The 17,486-nt window shown below is 40.3% G+C and overlaps 1 protein-coding gene across 9 annotated transcripts in view; it reads right to left on the minus strand.

Moving 5' to 3' along the window:
* The window catches only part of LOC122882364 (synaptotagmin-2-like), a 55,263-nt gene that overhangs the window by 13,181 nt on the left and 24,596 nt on the right, over nucleotides 1-17,486 (minus strand). For 8 of the 9 annotated variants that reach the window (XM_044209659.1, XM_044209657.1, XM_044209653.1 and 5 more), the window contains one exon: nucleotides 21-236. In XM_044209659.1, coding sequence (XP_044065594.1) covers nucleotides 21-216 — 196 coding nt within the window. In that variant the 5' untranslated portion in view covers nucleotides 217-236. Of the gene's footprint in view, nucleotides 1-20; nucleotides 237-11,758; nucleotides 11,957-17,486 lie in introns of those variants that run through there. The other variant, XM_044209654.1, reaches the window with a different exon arrangement.

The raw sequence follows: 17,486 nt of genomic DNA on the forward strand, positions 1-17,486 counted from the left end.
GGGTTTTGTCCGGCACTCACGTGGGATCTTGTCGATTTCATTCAGGAACTTGTTTTTGATCTCGTCGAAGGCATCGTTCTTGTTGACCGGTTCTGTGGAGTTGTCAGCAGAGACTAATGCGACAGGGGCTGGAGTCACAGTCAAGGCACTGGCCCCTGTTGGCTTAGCAGCGACCATGGGCGTTGTCTGATGCCTGAACAAGTTCCACTTCGTCATTTAGACTGTACACACAGTCCCTGAAAAACAACATGAAAACATTGTCATTAAAAGGGGCCAGCACTTGGATAAACGTGCGAGTAGCTTGTTTTCCATCTACACATTATATTTCACTTGTGTGTCAAAATTCATGTGCAGATATTGACGGTAGCTCAGAAAAGTGCTGAGTCATTCAGCCAATTTTCATATTTTTGGCGACATTTCAAAAAGAAAAATCACACACAGGATTCAAGTTTGTTGTGCAAAAAAATTTAATTTTGGAGGTAAAATAATTCATGGATAAAGGTGATAACACACAAGTTCTGAAGTTCATAAAAATGCCTAAATCGATGCACAAAGTTTCGTGCATAACATTTTAATAGAGCGGTTGTAAGACTGGCATCTAAATTACCAGACAAAGAATGAAAAAGGATCAAAAAGTGGCTATAGCTCAGGTGGACACTGAACCCCAAATTGCTCTTATAAGAGTGTATGCATGGGAGAAATGTAAGTCACTTTGGACAAAAGTGCCAAAGAAATGTAATGTAATGTGACTTCAGAGCACTGGCATAACATACAGTTCCTATTAGATGAGAAACAAATATATTTAATGCAGCTGCTGATGGTATTGAGAGAGTATATCTTCAAAAGGTCCACGTCTGAGCCACTAATCTTTTCTCCTTACATCTGCCACAAGAACAAACACAGTCAAGACAGGCAAACTGAAACTGGTTTTGCCAGATTTGCCACTGCTGTGTCTTGAGTTCCATGGATGCATGCATTTTTACATCTGTCATGGTGTTAGTTAGTTACGCTATATTTATTCATGAAGTCTAATTGAGATCAAGACCTTTTTTATGTGGTAGATCTTAGAACGAATTACATATATACCATATCACAAAGTGACAACCCATTCATGCAAAACAGTCACACACACAGATACACTAATTAAAATATTCAAACAAACAAGCAGAACGTGTTTATATTTGAGTCCCCGAGAGGAATGAGTGTCCCTAACTTGTTCCACAGTCCATTACAGTAGTGAGGTGCATAGTACGAAAGAAAATGATATGGAATTATGATTGATATGATTAAATGTTTTCTTGACGGTGCAAACAGACCCCATGGATATTTCACTCAGACTTGTTAGTTCAATAATTACAGTATGACCAAAACAGTGTATTGTTTAATACATTCAGATCAAATCATGATCAAAGTGAAATATTTTTTTCCTTTGCCAAAGGCCTTTCTGTCCACCAACATACATTTATCCATGTCAAAAACAGAGACACAACAAAGACAGCTGGAAGCATCGTTCTTGCAAAAAAATAAATAATTGATTGAAGCTTCTGATGGGCACACACTAAGCCCACATATTGTATGGTGTACTGTAGCAAAATGAGAACAGAAGCAGCTCTAATATAACATGCAGAAAGGCAATCGCAAAGACAAATTCCAGATTGCATCTTCAAACCACATATAAATAAATAAATAAATTCTCAAAATGCTCAAACTTAACAAAAAGGCCCCATTTTGTTCATACAGGTTGAAACAGTATGACACAGCAGTATGATTCTAAAATAACAATATATTAATGACTATGAATGTAATGATTCATAATGGAAGGAATATTATGACAGGTGACTAATACACTGAAAATGGTACGTAAAGTAATTTAATACACTGGAAATATTGTCCACAGTATGGTTAAGTGTAAGAGTTTCAAATGCTTGTTCAACTCTCAACAATACAGGAAGTGTGACTAAGTTTTGGAACCATATAACAAAGCTCTTTTTTATGACTCAGCCAAGGTCTGAACTCTTTGGCATTCAATCCATTTCCACTGAGGAGGTGCACAAGAATTTATTTCTTATAGCAGTCTACACCACAGTCTGTCATTTTCCAGTTTTTCTAACATATTTCACAGTGTTGTGAGGTCAGTGGACAATGATTTGAGATCAATTACTGACAATATTTATGAGAAATAACTATAAATTCTCAATTTATCACACCTTTGTTTTGTCTGGACACTGCCCTGTACTCAAGCCAACAGTGCCTGACCAGGAAAGGTGTTTAACCGTAGAAAGAAACAAAATGAACAACTACAAGCCATTCTCCAGTGGTGTTTCCACAGGCCAAACAAATGTTCAATCAGAGCTCTTATCGGTTCCAGAAATCACAGTGTGACAAGTGCAGCTGAAAGCAGCCTGCCGACAGAGTGATGAGTGATCGGGCGAAACCTCGATTCAGAAAGCAGAGAATGATGACAAGCATAACAAGAGGAGACTTCTGCTGTTGATTTTATTAAAGTCATCGTGATAATAAATAAATAAATAAATAAATAAATAAGAATTTCCCATTTCTCAAGTGCCAATTCTCCAAGTTGGTGCCAGAGATTCTGCCTCTATTTATTGCTGCATATAAATTATTCAAATTGTAGCTGACAGCGGGAAGAATAAGCTCATATTATTTAGGGACCAGGACCAGTTTATTCATCTTAAAATATATTTCTCTGAAATAACTCGTGCTGCTGTTATGTAAGCTGATGTTACACACAACCAGCGCCTTGTTATAATATACTGAGATGGGAACTCAGTTATTGATAAAATTGTGAAAATGACTCAGAATCACTCTAACCCATCACACATTTGAAAATGAGCGTGTTGCTCAATCAAACAGCAATCACCTGCCTCACTGTCTCCGCTCTGTATTATACATTACTGTAGGTATTGTGACAATATTAAAAGCATCCACTTACACCTGAGGTTTATGTGCATTTTATCCTGTTTGTCCCTCACATCAGTTCAAGCCAGACCAATTAAATTAACATTTTTGGATATGTGCTCAAGCATTTTATCTCCTCCACTCTGAGGGCGACAGTGAGGACCGACAGAGAGGCCACAGACTTACGCTATTGTGTTATGACAGCCATTAGTCCTGCTTCACAGCCAGCTCCTTCTACTCACTCCAGACAATAAACTATATAAAACTATATAAACCACTTTTTCTTTGAAGAGGGAGTTTTATGTCTTCTTCAGTCTTTAACAAGACTAACCTATTGAATAACAAGTCACAATAGCTCAATCCTGAAATCTCTACATAAACAAAGGCAAAAATGCTTAATAACAAATCTAGCTGTGTAACATGCTGATGTTCAGCAGTTATAATGTTTACCATTGTTCACCCTCTTAGTTTAGCGTGTTAGCATGCTAACATTTGCTAATTAGCGGTAAACACAAAGTATAGCTGAGACCAATGAGAGTGTCATTAGTTTTACAGGTATTTGGTCAAAAACCAAAGTATTTTTGACCTGATTATGGTGGTAGATGAAAAGTTAATGGATCGCTAAATAATTACAGTGAATCCTGAGGGGGACATGAATGTGTGTACCAAATTCCATGGCAATCCATCAAATAATTGTTGAGACATTTTACTCAAAACCATAAATGTCAACTTAATGGTGGCACTAAAGGAAATGTCAGAGAATCACCAAAGTCATATGAATTAATCGTCTGGGAACGATAATAATGAAAATGTTGTGCCAATCCATCTTGCTGATGTTGAGATATTTCACTGGATAAGTGAAAACTTTCACCTGCTGGTGACGCTAGAGGAAAAATCAGGGGATCAACAAAGCCATTAGGATTTATCCTCTGAGGAGCATGAATGTCTGAATCAAATTTCATGGCAATCCATCCAAATGTTGTTGAGAGATATCAGTCTGGACCAAAGCGGTGGACCGTCCGACAGACTGCCATACCTAGAGGGATAAATCAGAGACCTGAACAATGTATACTTAATAATTAGATATTTACAACAGAGAGATGCAACAATTTCCAAACTTGTAAAAATCTTGTATTAAGTACATTTTGGCCTAAAAGTAAGGAATCTGGGATTGAGGTAAGGTTGGTGGTTCAATCCCTGAGCAGACTGAATCTTGGAAAGGTAGTAATACAGCACTGCTTTCCCCTCGCTCGTTACCAACACTGAGATGCCCTTGAGCTAGGCGCTTAACCTCCATCCGCTCCAGTAGAGTTGCACAGTGACCAGATCCAACTGTGGTTATACTGAGCAGCTTCCAGGTGTAAATGTGTGTAGCGGTGTGAGTGTGGAGCAGGGCAATCTTGACACAAGCAAGCATTCAGGCTTAGGAAACCTTCCCGGAATGAATAAAAGTAAAAAACAGAGCTCTTATCCAATATGAATTTAATATAATACTCAATTACTGAGATGTGTGGGAGGTTTTAGCTCCATCTCCCAATTTACGTCTCATTTCGTTAGCATTTGAGTCATCAGAATTAGTTAAAACAAAATGGCTCAGCACCACGGCCCAGAGCAGCGCAGCTATGGGCATGATCTGGCCCTTATCACTAAACGCACTGCTCCGAGTTGGATGGGGATCAAGCACTTTTATCTTTGGTGCACAAACAAACAGGGTGTAGCAACCCCACGTACTAACGTGGAAGTTTTACTGAAATAAAAAACTAACTGTGGTACATAAAAGTTAAACACGTCTCTTAATCTCTACCAACCGAGACACGTGAAGATGAAGGCAGATGGCTTCAATATTTGTAAAAATCATTATTGTAGACTTTGAGGAGAAATATGTGGAAACTGGGAGAGGCTGTGTTGTGTGCTTCTTTTATTTCAAATTAATTAAACATACAGTACATTAAATTGTATGCATCTCCCTAGGAAAAGGAGGACACTCAATTTATATAACCCGAATCAGAATCAGTGAAACTCTGTCCATCACAAGGCAACGGAAATTTGTCTTTGAAATGGCTCACACAGTACACAGAGTAGAAACTTGTTTAATTATTGCTAATATTAAGGACAGCCAAATCCTTCTCTAACTTAGCTACTTTTTCTTATCTGCACCTTCTCCTACATGTGGTATAGATTTAATAACACAAATCAATAAGAGATGATGACTTCTCCCTTGATTCTTACTCTTACAGTATATCATAGCATATTTTTACTGCTTTGACTTTTTTTTGTCGTGCAGCATATTTTAAAAGAATTTTTGTTGAACATTTTTGTGCCTTTATTACAGGAATGAGAGGAATTGATGGACAGAGAGATGCAACAAAGGTCCCCAGCCAAACTCGAATCAGGGAATTTGTGGCTCATGGTCAGCGTCTAAATCCCTAAACTACAGGGGTGCTGCTTGCAGTATATTTAATGGGGTGAACTGCATATGTTTTATGCAATAAATAAGAGTATAAGAGAAAACATTTAAAACACACTCATGCACACGAACGGATTATAACATCATATGTTGTCTTCATCATCATTAGAGAAAAATATGAGTCACTTAGAAACTCCAATAACAATAACTGCATCTCCTTCCTCTCACATATAAACACATGACTAAGAAATTCTCCTTCCTTATCTGACGTCATCTGTGTGATGACCCATTGACCACATGATGCAACATCCTCCCCACTGACAGGAAACCCTAGCCTGCAGATGAACCAACTCCCTGTGTGGGGGGTTGTGTTTATTGAAGGCTTATTAGCACCCAGATCAGATCCAAGAGAAACCAACCTAAGGAAAGTGAGCAAAAGTCATGCAGCTGTTTCATTACACGACAACAAGTACCCTGAACAGCAATTAATTAACAATCTACAGCTAGACGGCAAAGTCCTTTGTTTTCCCTTGGCCCTGACAACTTGCCTCTATACCAGTTCACACAGTGTCTGCCAGTGCCCAATCTATGTGTGTGTGTGTGTGTGTGTGTGTGTGTGTGGCTGTGTGGATTCATGAACATGTGTGTATGTTTAAATGTTGAACTTGCATTTTCATCCATACTTAAATTGAATGCAAGCAGCACATGGTTCAAAATCTACAAACATCTTAGCACACACTTTTAAAATGGCTTCTGTAAATGGAGAGAAAACTGGTCATGGGGTCATGTGACTGCAGCTCGGGGTAACAGTCAGGAGCAGTGGGGCGGCAAATTAAGTATTGACGATTAGGCACTGTAAAAAGGTTGTTGTATTCAAGGAGAAACAACAGCAATGGCTGCTTTGTTGTCATCGGCCACTAGACAACCAGGGTACTCAAAGACACAAAGTAATCGGAATAATGTGACCCCAATGAAATCATTCAGCCCCCACAGAGGCCCCTGCCATCTGTGACATTCCTGGTTATGTGTGGGTGGGTGGAGTGTTTGCCTCCAGTTGAGCTTGCTGTGCATCCTGCGCAGATTCATTTCCTCTAAGTCTCACTAATGTGATTGTTGCAGTAAACAGATTGTTACAGAAAGTTACTGGGTTGGATTATTTAAAAAATGTACAAGAAGTTAGTAACTTTCAAGGCTTTAAGTACAAGAGAGACTGTTAATTTGATCATTTCAGATTTAGGCCGATGCAACATTTATGCAAAGTGGTATTTCTTTCACAACAGGACAGATTATCTCTTTCTGAGAAACTGCATGTGTGCTAATTTTGTATTTCTACTTTTCACGCTGAGTGACTCTTTCATCCGAATCCCATTGAGCTATTTTAGGTGTGAGCCAAGTTGCATAAGATATTGAGGACATAATTTAAAGGGTAATTGTTCATAAGACACGCATCTTGAATTTATGATAAACACACTTGAAGAAACAGGAAGAGAATATTGGCTTGCCTACCGCTGAGTCACAGCTGACCTCTGATCTGTCTGGACTCGTTTTCAGCGGAAAATGTGTACTGGAACATTTAGAGAACAGGGGGCATAGTATTTTATTAGATCCATCAGACAGCATTACTGTAGTCAGAGAGCTGAGATGGTGGAGTTGTTTCAATTAGAGATAATGTGCAGCTTTGTTCCTGAACTCTTGCTACTCTATGGTAATTTACCCCTGCCGAAATGGACTTGGGGCTCCCACAGACATAATGGTCTCATTTTGACCAAGTTTTAATAGGATTACAGGGGGAATACTGATGGCTGCATTGCTTGTTATTTACCACTGAAGGATGAGATACTGTGCAGATCTTGGCCTGAGCCGAACCTAAGAGTATATTCAGCAGAAAAATTCACTATAATGATAGAATTGCAGCAATAGTCATTTCTAGTACTGCTCATTAAATTAACTCATTACTGATAAAACTTTTACAAAATGCTCTGCATTCTTTACCTCAGTGTAAATCAAAATATTGAGCTGAGAGGTGCCACTGACTCTACAGCCTCAGTCCATTCACATTGTAGTCTTTATAGCCGCTGCTAGTTGCATCTTTATATGCTTTTTCCTTGGTCTTACATTGTTGTTGTGAACCACGCTGCATTAAGATATCTCTTCTTCATCACTTGTGCACATAATGTCAGTCCACAGTCCTGCAGATGAGCAGATCTCAGCTGGCATGCACAGTCAGATAAATTCCAAGTTGTGTTGCAGAGACAGATTTCTGCAAAGTACTCTACTGTAGTTGCGAAACATTTCCTCTTCTGTCATTTCATGGTGGAGAGCCAAAAGACTGACAAAAGTTCTGGCAAATCCCAAAACATAGCACACGGTGCAAAACATGTGCCAGAGCCAAATTCTGAAACTCTTGACCAATGCTGTAATGAGACTTAACAGTAATTAAGCCATTAAATTACAACTAACAAGGCACTGACTTCAACGATCAGCAAAATCCTGCCAACCATCTCTCTTTTTAAGGTGTGTATGTCCCTTTATTTGGGTCAATGTGGGACATATAGTGTAGTACTATAAGAAGTAGACTACAGTTAATGGTGGCATTACTGTTAAAATAGCTTTGACAAATCTTACAATTTTAAAGGCTTATTTAAGGGGTGCGGAACTTACTTTATAACACTTTTTCCTAAGATGAACTGATAAAATTTGTACCACAACACAACTGTTTAGTGATCCCTGTGCTTCAAACAACAGTGTGAATGACATTTACACATTCACTCAGCAACTGATTTGCAACACAGTCAGCAGAACAGCTTATGCAATCATCCTGCACAGGATATTTACAGAGGTATCAGACCCGTGTTCAGCCTCAGAGCTGCACAAATACTCTAAATGCAAACATACACAATACAAGCATCCACAAGAAAAGACCATGATCATCAATCAGAGATGACATGGCAATTATATCTTTATGTCAACAAAATGCAAGTGCATCAGGAAATCCTACTGGTGCCACTGCTGATCCGAAGGGCAGCGACCGAGATAAGGATGTCAAAAAGCCTTGCACATCATCTCACTAAAGAGAATTCGAAGAGAGCCTCTCCATCATATATCTCATTGTGTGTTGACCCAAAAGGGCGGTCCAGAGAGGCTCATTTACAAACCTGCTTGTGCAGATAAAACAATGCTTATTCTCACCTGCATCTGAATGTGACTCAGCTATTATCAGGAGGGATCCTTGAAAAGGAGGTGGGAGGCGCCAGTGTTTGAATGCTGAGCGAAGAGCTGCAGGGATCATTTACAGCCAGTTGCCATACATCCTCCCTCTCCCCCTCAGCACAACTCTGCACAACCCCTTTCCCTGTCCCCTGATAGGCCGATTAATCATTATGTCACAGAGATAGTGACCCAATCTGCATGTAAGGTTGTGTGGAGAAAATGTGAAAGAGGAGAGGGCTTCTGCAGCACTGCAGATAGGCCACATCTACTGACATTCTTGTTTTAAAAAGGAAAATATGTAGAGAGCAAGACTGCAAGTATAAAATCTCTTTTCAAGTAAGGGAATCATCCATTGTGATTGCATGAAAGGAACAGTGTGACATTTTGGGAAATATACTTTTTTGCTTTCTAGTGGAGAGTTAGATAAGAAGATCGAAACCACTCTCATGTCTGACCATTAAATATTAAGCTACAACCAGCAACCGGTTAGCTTAGCTTAGCAAAAAGACTGGAAACAGGAGGAAACAGCTAGCGTGTCTCTGTCCAAAGGTAAAAAAAAATCTGCCTACCAGCACCTCTAAAGCTCACTAGTTAACACGTTAAATCATGTTTGATTCCGTACAAAAACAAAAAGTGTAAAAATAATTGGCTCTGAGCAGTTGCCAGGCAACCAGCAGAGACTCCAGGAAGTTGCTGGTCCCAGCCAGGAAATAGTCTGGCACATAACCCCTGTAAAATGGTGATTTTTCATTTTTATACTTTGATTTTTGTACCGATTAAACAATCAAGATAAAACGTGTTAATTAGTGAGCTTTAGAGGTGCAGGCAGATTTTGTTACCTTTTGACAAAGCCTCCAGTCTTTGTGCTAAGCTAAGCTAACCAGCTGCTGATTGTACAGACATGAGAGTGGTATCGATCGTCTCATCTAACTCTTCGCCAGAACGAATGAGTGTATTTCCCAAAATGTCAAGTTATTCCTTTAAACTAACTACTAACTAATATATGTGTAACTTTCTATACAGAAAATCTCAGAATAAATTCAAAGGTTTTGCTGTAACATTGTAGGCGTTATGCAAAACATCTCCAGTATGATGAAACACAGTGAAAATAAGTTCACTCATTCTCTACAGCAAGTGTTACCCTGCTCTGTGTTATGCTCTCTCAGACCATCACAAATCCTCTCCTCCAAGAGGAAAAAAAAATGCTGCTAGTGGTCTCACAACAAAAATTGCCATGTTTTTCTCCCTCTAAAGATTAAAGGGTGGTGAAAATGCGCCGTCAGCACAGCAGGATGCTGTGACTGGTGACAGCGTCTGACCGTTTCACACTGAAGCTGACTGCCATCGTCTGCTTGCAACACACCATCAAATGGGCTGGAGCCAGGGCTGGGAAGGCTCAGCTCTCACCTGGAGTGAGAAGCCGATAGTGGCTGAGCATTCTCAATGATAGTTACTAATGTGTCAGAGGTAAAAATCACTGACTCATTCTCAGAGTCTAATATGGGTGGCTTTGTCATTTTGAACATACTTCTGCTTGTGAAATACTTTAAAATATAAGCAGAGAAGAAATGTTTCAACCTAATGAAGCAGCAGGATGTAGGAAAACAAGAGGCAGGAGCAAGAGGGCACACCCACTCACACTCTAGGAGGCTGCACAGTTAGAATAAGTGTCTTTTATTTCTCCTCTTCTTTGAGTAGTTCCAGCATTCGGGCACCAGCTGCCTTCTTGGAGGGAGCCAACAGAAAAAAGAAATAAGATTAGTGAACTTCAAAGCATCCTCTCATTTTTCTGGAGAGACTTGGAGAGTATTTCTCAGTGTGAGAGCCAATGGGAGCGGCAGCCTGAGGTACGGACTTAATGAGCCTGTCTGAATGTTTTAGAGCCTGACAAAAAAAGGACCCTCCGAGCATGCTCAGTATCACATGGTCTCCTGTATTCTGGATATTGGAGGAGTACATATGTATGCGGGTATAGTACATACCCAGGTGTGTATACATATAATATGATCCCTCACATCCTCCACACTGTGTTTGTTTACTATACTCCTGAAACCTTAGTGATCATGTGACCACTCCAAATACAAGCCATTGACTGTCCTTGATAATTACAACACAAGAGTCTCTGGGGAAAGAATAAACCTGGTTTATATTTCAAGATGTTAACTCAGGACGCAAAGCCCTGTGAAGACAGAAGAATAAATAATTCTCTTTGTGCATAATGTGAAAATTGTGAGTGATTTGAATTTGCAGAGGTTCACACCAGGCTAAAAACCTCAGGCTCTCAATAACACTTCAAAAATAATACACTATCTATTGATAGTCAGTTTGTTACAATGAATTTGAAAACTCTGTTATGCTAATGATGAGCCTGATGCAAACCTGCAAGAGTCAGCAATAGGTAGTAAGAGGTACAAGCAGCCCAAGATAGGTTTTGTCCTTGGTACTGTCACCTCTGTACTGCCTGTGCTATACGTCCCATGAGAGACAGCAGAAAAAAAGAGCATCCTGCAGCACTTTATAAAATCCCCACCCTCTACTCTCTATACTCCTCAGCACAACTGTCAGCCTCCTTTTATGTCTGGCTACTCACTCTGAAAAGATAAAGCGCACCGAGGCTTGTGTCTGTTTTGTTACATTGCGGATACAATACAGTAGACCTGAGGTATTTTAGTGTTGTGTGCCGTTTTTTGGCTCCACTTGTTTGTTTCTCTGTGTTCAGGGAGGTTGCGAGAGATGCCAGTGTGGTTACAGGGGTAAGCAGAGCATCTGTCTGCCAGGGCAGCCTCCTGGACACTCTCCAGGAAAGAGGTACTACACCCACCAGGCAATTTCGATCCAGAGCTATCCAGAGCTCCCCCCCGCCCTTCTACAAACAGTGCCTGATGTGGAATCATAGCAGATTGCACACAAATCGCGTGAAGACAAGGTCCATAGCTGGATCCTGTGGCAGATCAGGAACCAGAGGATGTTCAGTATTCCCTTCACAAAGGCTTATGAATTAGCTCTGAGTAAAGTTTGGGACCACATGCATCAGGAAGTAACATGCACACAGCACCTGCACTATGGTAAAACCAACAAAAAGGAAACACTAAGTCAGATACAGCCTTGAAAAATCCTCAATACAGCAACAACCCATAGCCTTAAAAGCCTATAACTGTATTCCAGGATCCTCAAAGGAAGTGTTCAAGCAATGCTGAGAAGAGAGTTGAAATACACCCTTACCAGCACTACCGTAATTCCGTAATCCTGTTCTCCACAACAGGCTAACCCATTCACCAAAGAGGCACTTAGGGTTAATGTTACAATGCCTTAATAATGTCCCTCGACCGCTCTCCCATCAGCACCAGAAACTGCAGTCCTCTTCGCACTGTTTCCACTGCAGCACTACTTGTTCTCCCACACACACACACACACGCACGCACACTCACTCATTCTAGCTGTGACTACCCCCACCTCTGTTTCTCTCAATCCCCTCCTCCTCTCCCTCTCTCCACTCTTTCTATCTCTGTCACTGAAAGGATCCCCCTCCCCTTTCCCCTCTCCCTTCCCCTCGCTTTCTCTCCATCTTCCATCTCTGCCTCCACTCCAGCCCTCACTACTCAGCCGGCTGATTTGTGATGCTGCTCACAAGGTGCTGTATGCATCAATATGTGCCCCGGTCCAACGCATAAGGGAAATCCAAAAGCATCCATATGCTCTGCTGTCCGACTGGCACCCGCACCCTTGTTCAAACAGCACCGCTGCTCGGGTACTCCACAGAGCTCAGATATGTTCCTGAGCTTACAAGGCTGCAACTGCATGAAAAAAAGAGTGGATGTAAATAAGTAAACGGAAAAAAATGACATAGTGTTGATGAGACCTCTAGATAATAAGACAAAGACAAGAAGAAGCCTGTCATTTGCTGTATGCTTACCGCAGCAGTAGTCTGCTGCTGAGTCTCTTTCGCGCTTGTCATCTCTATCCATTTATCTAAATTATGTTTTTGGACTTGCACCACTCCCACTGTCATCAAGGAAGATTTTAATCCTACGACAACGGCACAAAGACTAGCAGGGTATGGCGTATATAAGCGTAGAAATATGTGAGTGTTTTGGGTATAATGTAAAAACCTTTTGCTGACCAACAAATGTTCTCTTTCTCACACCACTTTATATAAGCATCGGAAGCTTAGGAAAGAGGGTCCTGTGATAAAAGTCACAATAAAAGGCTTCAAAAATTGAAAATTTATAGTATAAATACTTAAAGTGCTCAAACATCAGCAATGCCACCCAGACCCCTTAGCTTACAATGTTTTTTTTCTCTTTACAGTGGGCATATTAATGTGTAAATCTGCTTGTTTAATGACAAGATGTGATGCACTCTTTCGCTTAACACCAACACTGAACCAGACAGTTTGGAGCCAGTCAGGTATTACTGTGTGTCACCGAGAATTATCATCGTCCCCTAAGTGAATCACCCTTCTTATTGGCCGGCAATGAGCACTTGAACAAGAAATCAATAAAGTCTCAATCAGTGAAAATGGAAGGGAGAGAGAGATGGCTTTTTGTAATTTCAAAACGTACAACTGCAAAGAGAGAAATGTAATTTGTTTCCTGTCTGTGGCAATACCATTTCTCAGCATTGTGTCCAGACAATAATGTATAGTTGCTGGTTTTGAATTAGAAGTGATCTGGTAATTATAGGGGAGGTGAAGCTGTCCCAATAATACTCAGATAAAGAAAAATGACACAAGCACAGCTCTGTACATCTTGATATACTCTGTATATATTTATATCTTCACCTTTTGGTTTAGGTTGCTAAAGTGTACAAACTATAAGGGATGAGGTTGGCGTTATTCTATATTTTTTCTTATTGTCAACAAATCCCATGAAAACATCAAAAACAACAATGTGTGTCGCAAAATTTGCTACTTCTCTACCCTGTCTGTGGCACCAAGCTCATTTGTTCCTATTGAAGACGTAAATAGTTAAAAACTGGTCACAAGTATATAGTTTCATTTTTATTTAATATGGGCATTCCTCAAACAGGAGTAAATGGTGCATTTGTTGGGGACTATTTTCTGCTTCAGATTGATACACATTTGGTTTGTACCATGATAGTGTATGTAGCATTGATTCAAAATAACAGTGCCCAGGTTCATCGTAATGAAGGAACATGTCACTCAGTGTAACAGTGTGGGTTGTTAATAGTTTTTGGGCGGATATGGAAGAAACAGAGGCACAGAGGAAAAAGCAAAATCAGATTTTGGCAACACAGACAATACTTGTTAGCAGGATCAGTTCTCTGTTTGGTCTTTTTATGCGATTTATTGACAATAAGAAAAATACAGAATATAGCCTTCAGGATCCACAAACAAACGTGGAAGGTGGCTGCTTCAGCTCTTCCTGCATATCTCTGCCTCCGTATTGTTTTGTGTAGGGTGAAAGTAAAATGTCAACCTCCCACTGCGATTTGGACTAAATGAAGGCCAATAGTTTCTATTCCCTCCTCATCAACAATGTGGTATGACATTTAGGCCTTGCTATTGACTCTATGAAAGCTAGTCAAGCCTGTATTCCTTTGTGCACTCTTTTCCACATTGTAACAGCTATCTTACAGCCCAGTGCCCTGAAACCCAGGCAGGTCTGATTCAGTGTCTGAGTGGGAACAGGATATTGATCCAACCAAGATTCACAGCATGCTGGGTAAACCCATGGTAAGCAACACTGGCACCTGTCCCATGTGACATGAAACACAGAAGCATACTGATTTATAGCAACAGATGACAAGAATGAATGCTCTCATCATAGTTTTATACCGCTGACTATTGCTGCTACAGCAGACACCAAATATACTAATAATCTAGTAGTCATCAGCATCATTTCAGTGAGTAAAAGAAAAAAACTCCATCAGACCTTACTTTGAACTAAAAAGGCCAAGTCTCCAGAGAGATTCAGTGCAACTTAGAATACATATTTAATAAGGCATGCGTGTTGTGGAGACTAACTGCATGGTGCTTACAGTCACGTATTAAAGCCCTTCAGTCAATGACTATGGGAAGCCAGTAAAATGCTTTTCCCTACCCAGCCTTTTCTACAAAATCACATGTAACACCATGTGATTTTCTGTGCAATGATTTAAGTCACATGGCTGTGTTTTAACAAGGTGACTGTATTTCAGAGACAGAGTAGAGAATTTAACAGAACTTCATCAAGAAAAGAGGAAAATAGTAAAGTAGGAAGGATGACAAAGAAAAAAGATTGCGATGCTTCTTTTCCAAGCCAGGGACCCAAGAACAAGAAAAACTACATTTGCATAAAAAAGATACCTGCACAAACATATGACAGCATGTAGTGTTTCTTTTATCAAGTGAAGTCTCAAGATTTATGTCTGCGGTGGCCCTAAATATGAGGCAGTGAAGCATTGTTGCCGTTCCCCAGAGCTCCAAATCTTTTTAGTGAATGCTGCCTTCATGTATGTGTGGTAAATGTACAATGCTGTGGCTGGCAGTCAGGGATTAGATCTGGTTCTGTGTCTGTGCTGGGATATGGTGCTGCAAATGTGAGGAGGTGCAACAATGCAATATTTTGTGTTTCATTGTGTTGGCCCATTTTAGATCTGGCAGAGTGACAGTGAAGCCTCTCTGCTAGATCCATGTTTCCATAATGTGTCTCCACACTGCTGTTAAAGAAACTGCTACAATTTGTGCAAATGTAACTGAAGACTGAAGGGGTACTGCAAGTGAAAACACCAATTGAGGACTAAATGGAACATTTTGAGATTATATCATTGTTATTTCAATAACAACTGTAGTTTCATAGATTGTACAAATCAATACACACAACTATTCATATTCTGCATTATATACCGGGTGCATGCATAGTTTCTATTAGCAACAAAGAAGGCCATTTTCTTAAAATGGTATATGTATATGCCTTCTGTGAAGAGCTGAAATTATTAGTAGATAAATCAACAAAACTTTTATTGATAATCGATTAATCATTTCTGTAATTTTTCAAGCAAAAATGACAAACATTTGCTGGTTCCAGCTTCTAAAATGTGATAATTTGCTGCGTTGTGTAGATAATTTAATTGAATTGTGAATCTTAACTTAGATTTAATCCATCAACTGATTTTGTACAATTCTAACTTCAACATGTATGTGAAATTAGTCGCTTGTAGTGACAAACCCAAAGAGAATTACCTGACTCTGTAGTCCCCCTCAGCTCAACAGAGCACCTTTGATCTTATTGTTTTGGTTTTCCGCCCCGTGGACAGTTTTGGTTCACTCTTCACTCGTTTTTGGCCACAGCAGGCAGCTGTTTTCAATGAAAAAGCTTTAAAAACCCACTGTACACTACCTGCTTAGCACCAAACTCCAGACAGACAAAGTTAGTGACTAGCTGGTAAAAATAGTGGAGCACTGGCTAGATAGCCAGATATTTCCCTGGAGCAGAATTGGTGGAGACCAAAAACAGAGCTAGAGTGAATGTTAGGCTTTCATTTGGTGGCCAGGAACACAGCCTACAAATGATTGCTGATGTTGCTTCATATCTGCCGCTGTATGTGTAAACAGGCAACTGTTTGCTAACAAGTTCACTCTGTCATCGTAAAAGGTGACAATATGTCAGTGAAAGCTTGTCTCAGCTGCCCCCAAGTGGCCAAAAAATCAGTTAAAGCAGGTTTAAAAAGTTCTAATATACAAATCTTTGTTTGAGTTCTCACGTTTCATCCTGATAGGATAGAAGGACTCTTTTTTTTGTCTTATTCACCTGTGATGCCTCGTCCAAAACCAGAGATAAGGATGAACGTATGTGCCTTTCTCCAGTTGCTCTGGAAAAATATATCTCTATAATAATATAATCTTAAAAAATCACTATGCATTTATTAAAAGCTACAACCTCTAATGGTGCCGCATATTCAAACAACTAATTGTCCACCACCAGTCCCCAGGGTATGAATTCCCATTCAGGATGTTGAGCTGATCAATGTTAATAACAATAAGGCTGACAAAGGGCAGTGAGGGCTAAATAACGGCAGATGCCTGTAGTAACAGAGCTGGTATAAAAGCAGTGGCCAGTAACTGTCCCTCCGGGCGTGGCAGTTGTCCACTGGGGTTTATTAGCTTCCTGTACCGCCTGAGGCAGTGGAGCTTCCATCATTCATGGAAATGACTCTGATTAATCAGCTGAGTGCTGGAGTGTGCAGGGTATGATGGAGACTGGCGCAAGTACAGTAAATCATGCTTGTTCACAGTGGGCTGCACCTTCATCCTCACCACGCCTTTCCTGCTCACTACACACTGCAGTGGGCTCCCTCCTCCCTGGCACATGCAAAGCTTCTCTAAGAACAGAAGGGAGAGTGGGGAAAACCCAACACACAACATTGCATGCTGACATCTAGTGGAGTCCAAAACATGTGATTACGCAAGGCTCACATCTATTTAAGTATACCGTAGTACTGAACTGATTTAAATTATGGATTCAATGTTCAGCTCAAAAATATTCTTCTGAAATAATTTGGTATGAAGTATAAATAACTCCATTCTTCAGGAAGAATTTATATATACCAAGCAATTAAAGATAATCAACATAATTTTCCTTTCAGGTCAATTAGTGTTTCACCCCACAGCTCATCAGAGTGTTATATTACTCGACAGTTTTGGAAAACATCCAGCTATAGACAGTCAGCCATCTGGTCCATCCCTCCAGTGGACAGTAAAGGAGCTGGATTTCTCAAATGACGAGGAATGGATGATATTTCTGAGAGGGGAGCTGCAGAGGATGGAGGCATCTAACAATGTGCAGTGATCAGTCTCCTCTTAAAGAGGACGGTCACCGCAATGACACTGGACTGCTCTGATGGAGTGGAGAATCTCCGCCTCCCCCCTTCTCTCACTATCGCACAACCTTTAAGTTCACAGCATTGGCTCTGAGCCCCGACTCATGCACAGATTATCTTTGCTGGTAGG

This window comes from Siniperca chuatsi, linkage group LG10 (genome assembly GCF_020085105.1).
Source record: "Siniperca chuatsi isolate FFG_IHB_CAS linkage group LG10, ASM2008510v1, whole genome shotgun sequence".
Lineage (NCBI taxonomy): Eukaryota > Metazoa > Chordata > Actinopteri > Centrarchiformes > Sinipercidae > Siniperca > Siniperca chuatsi.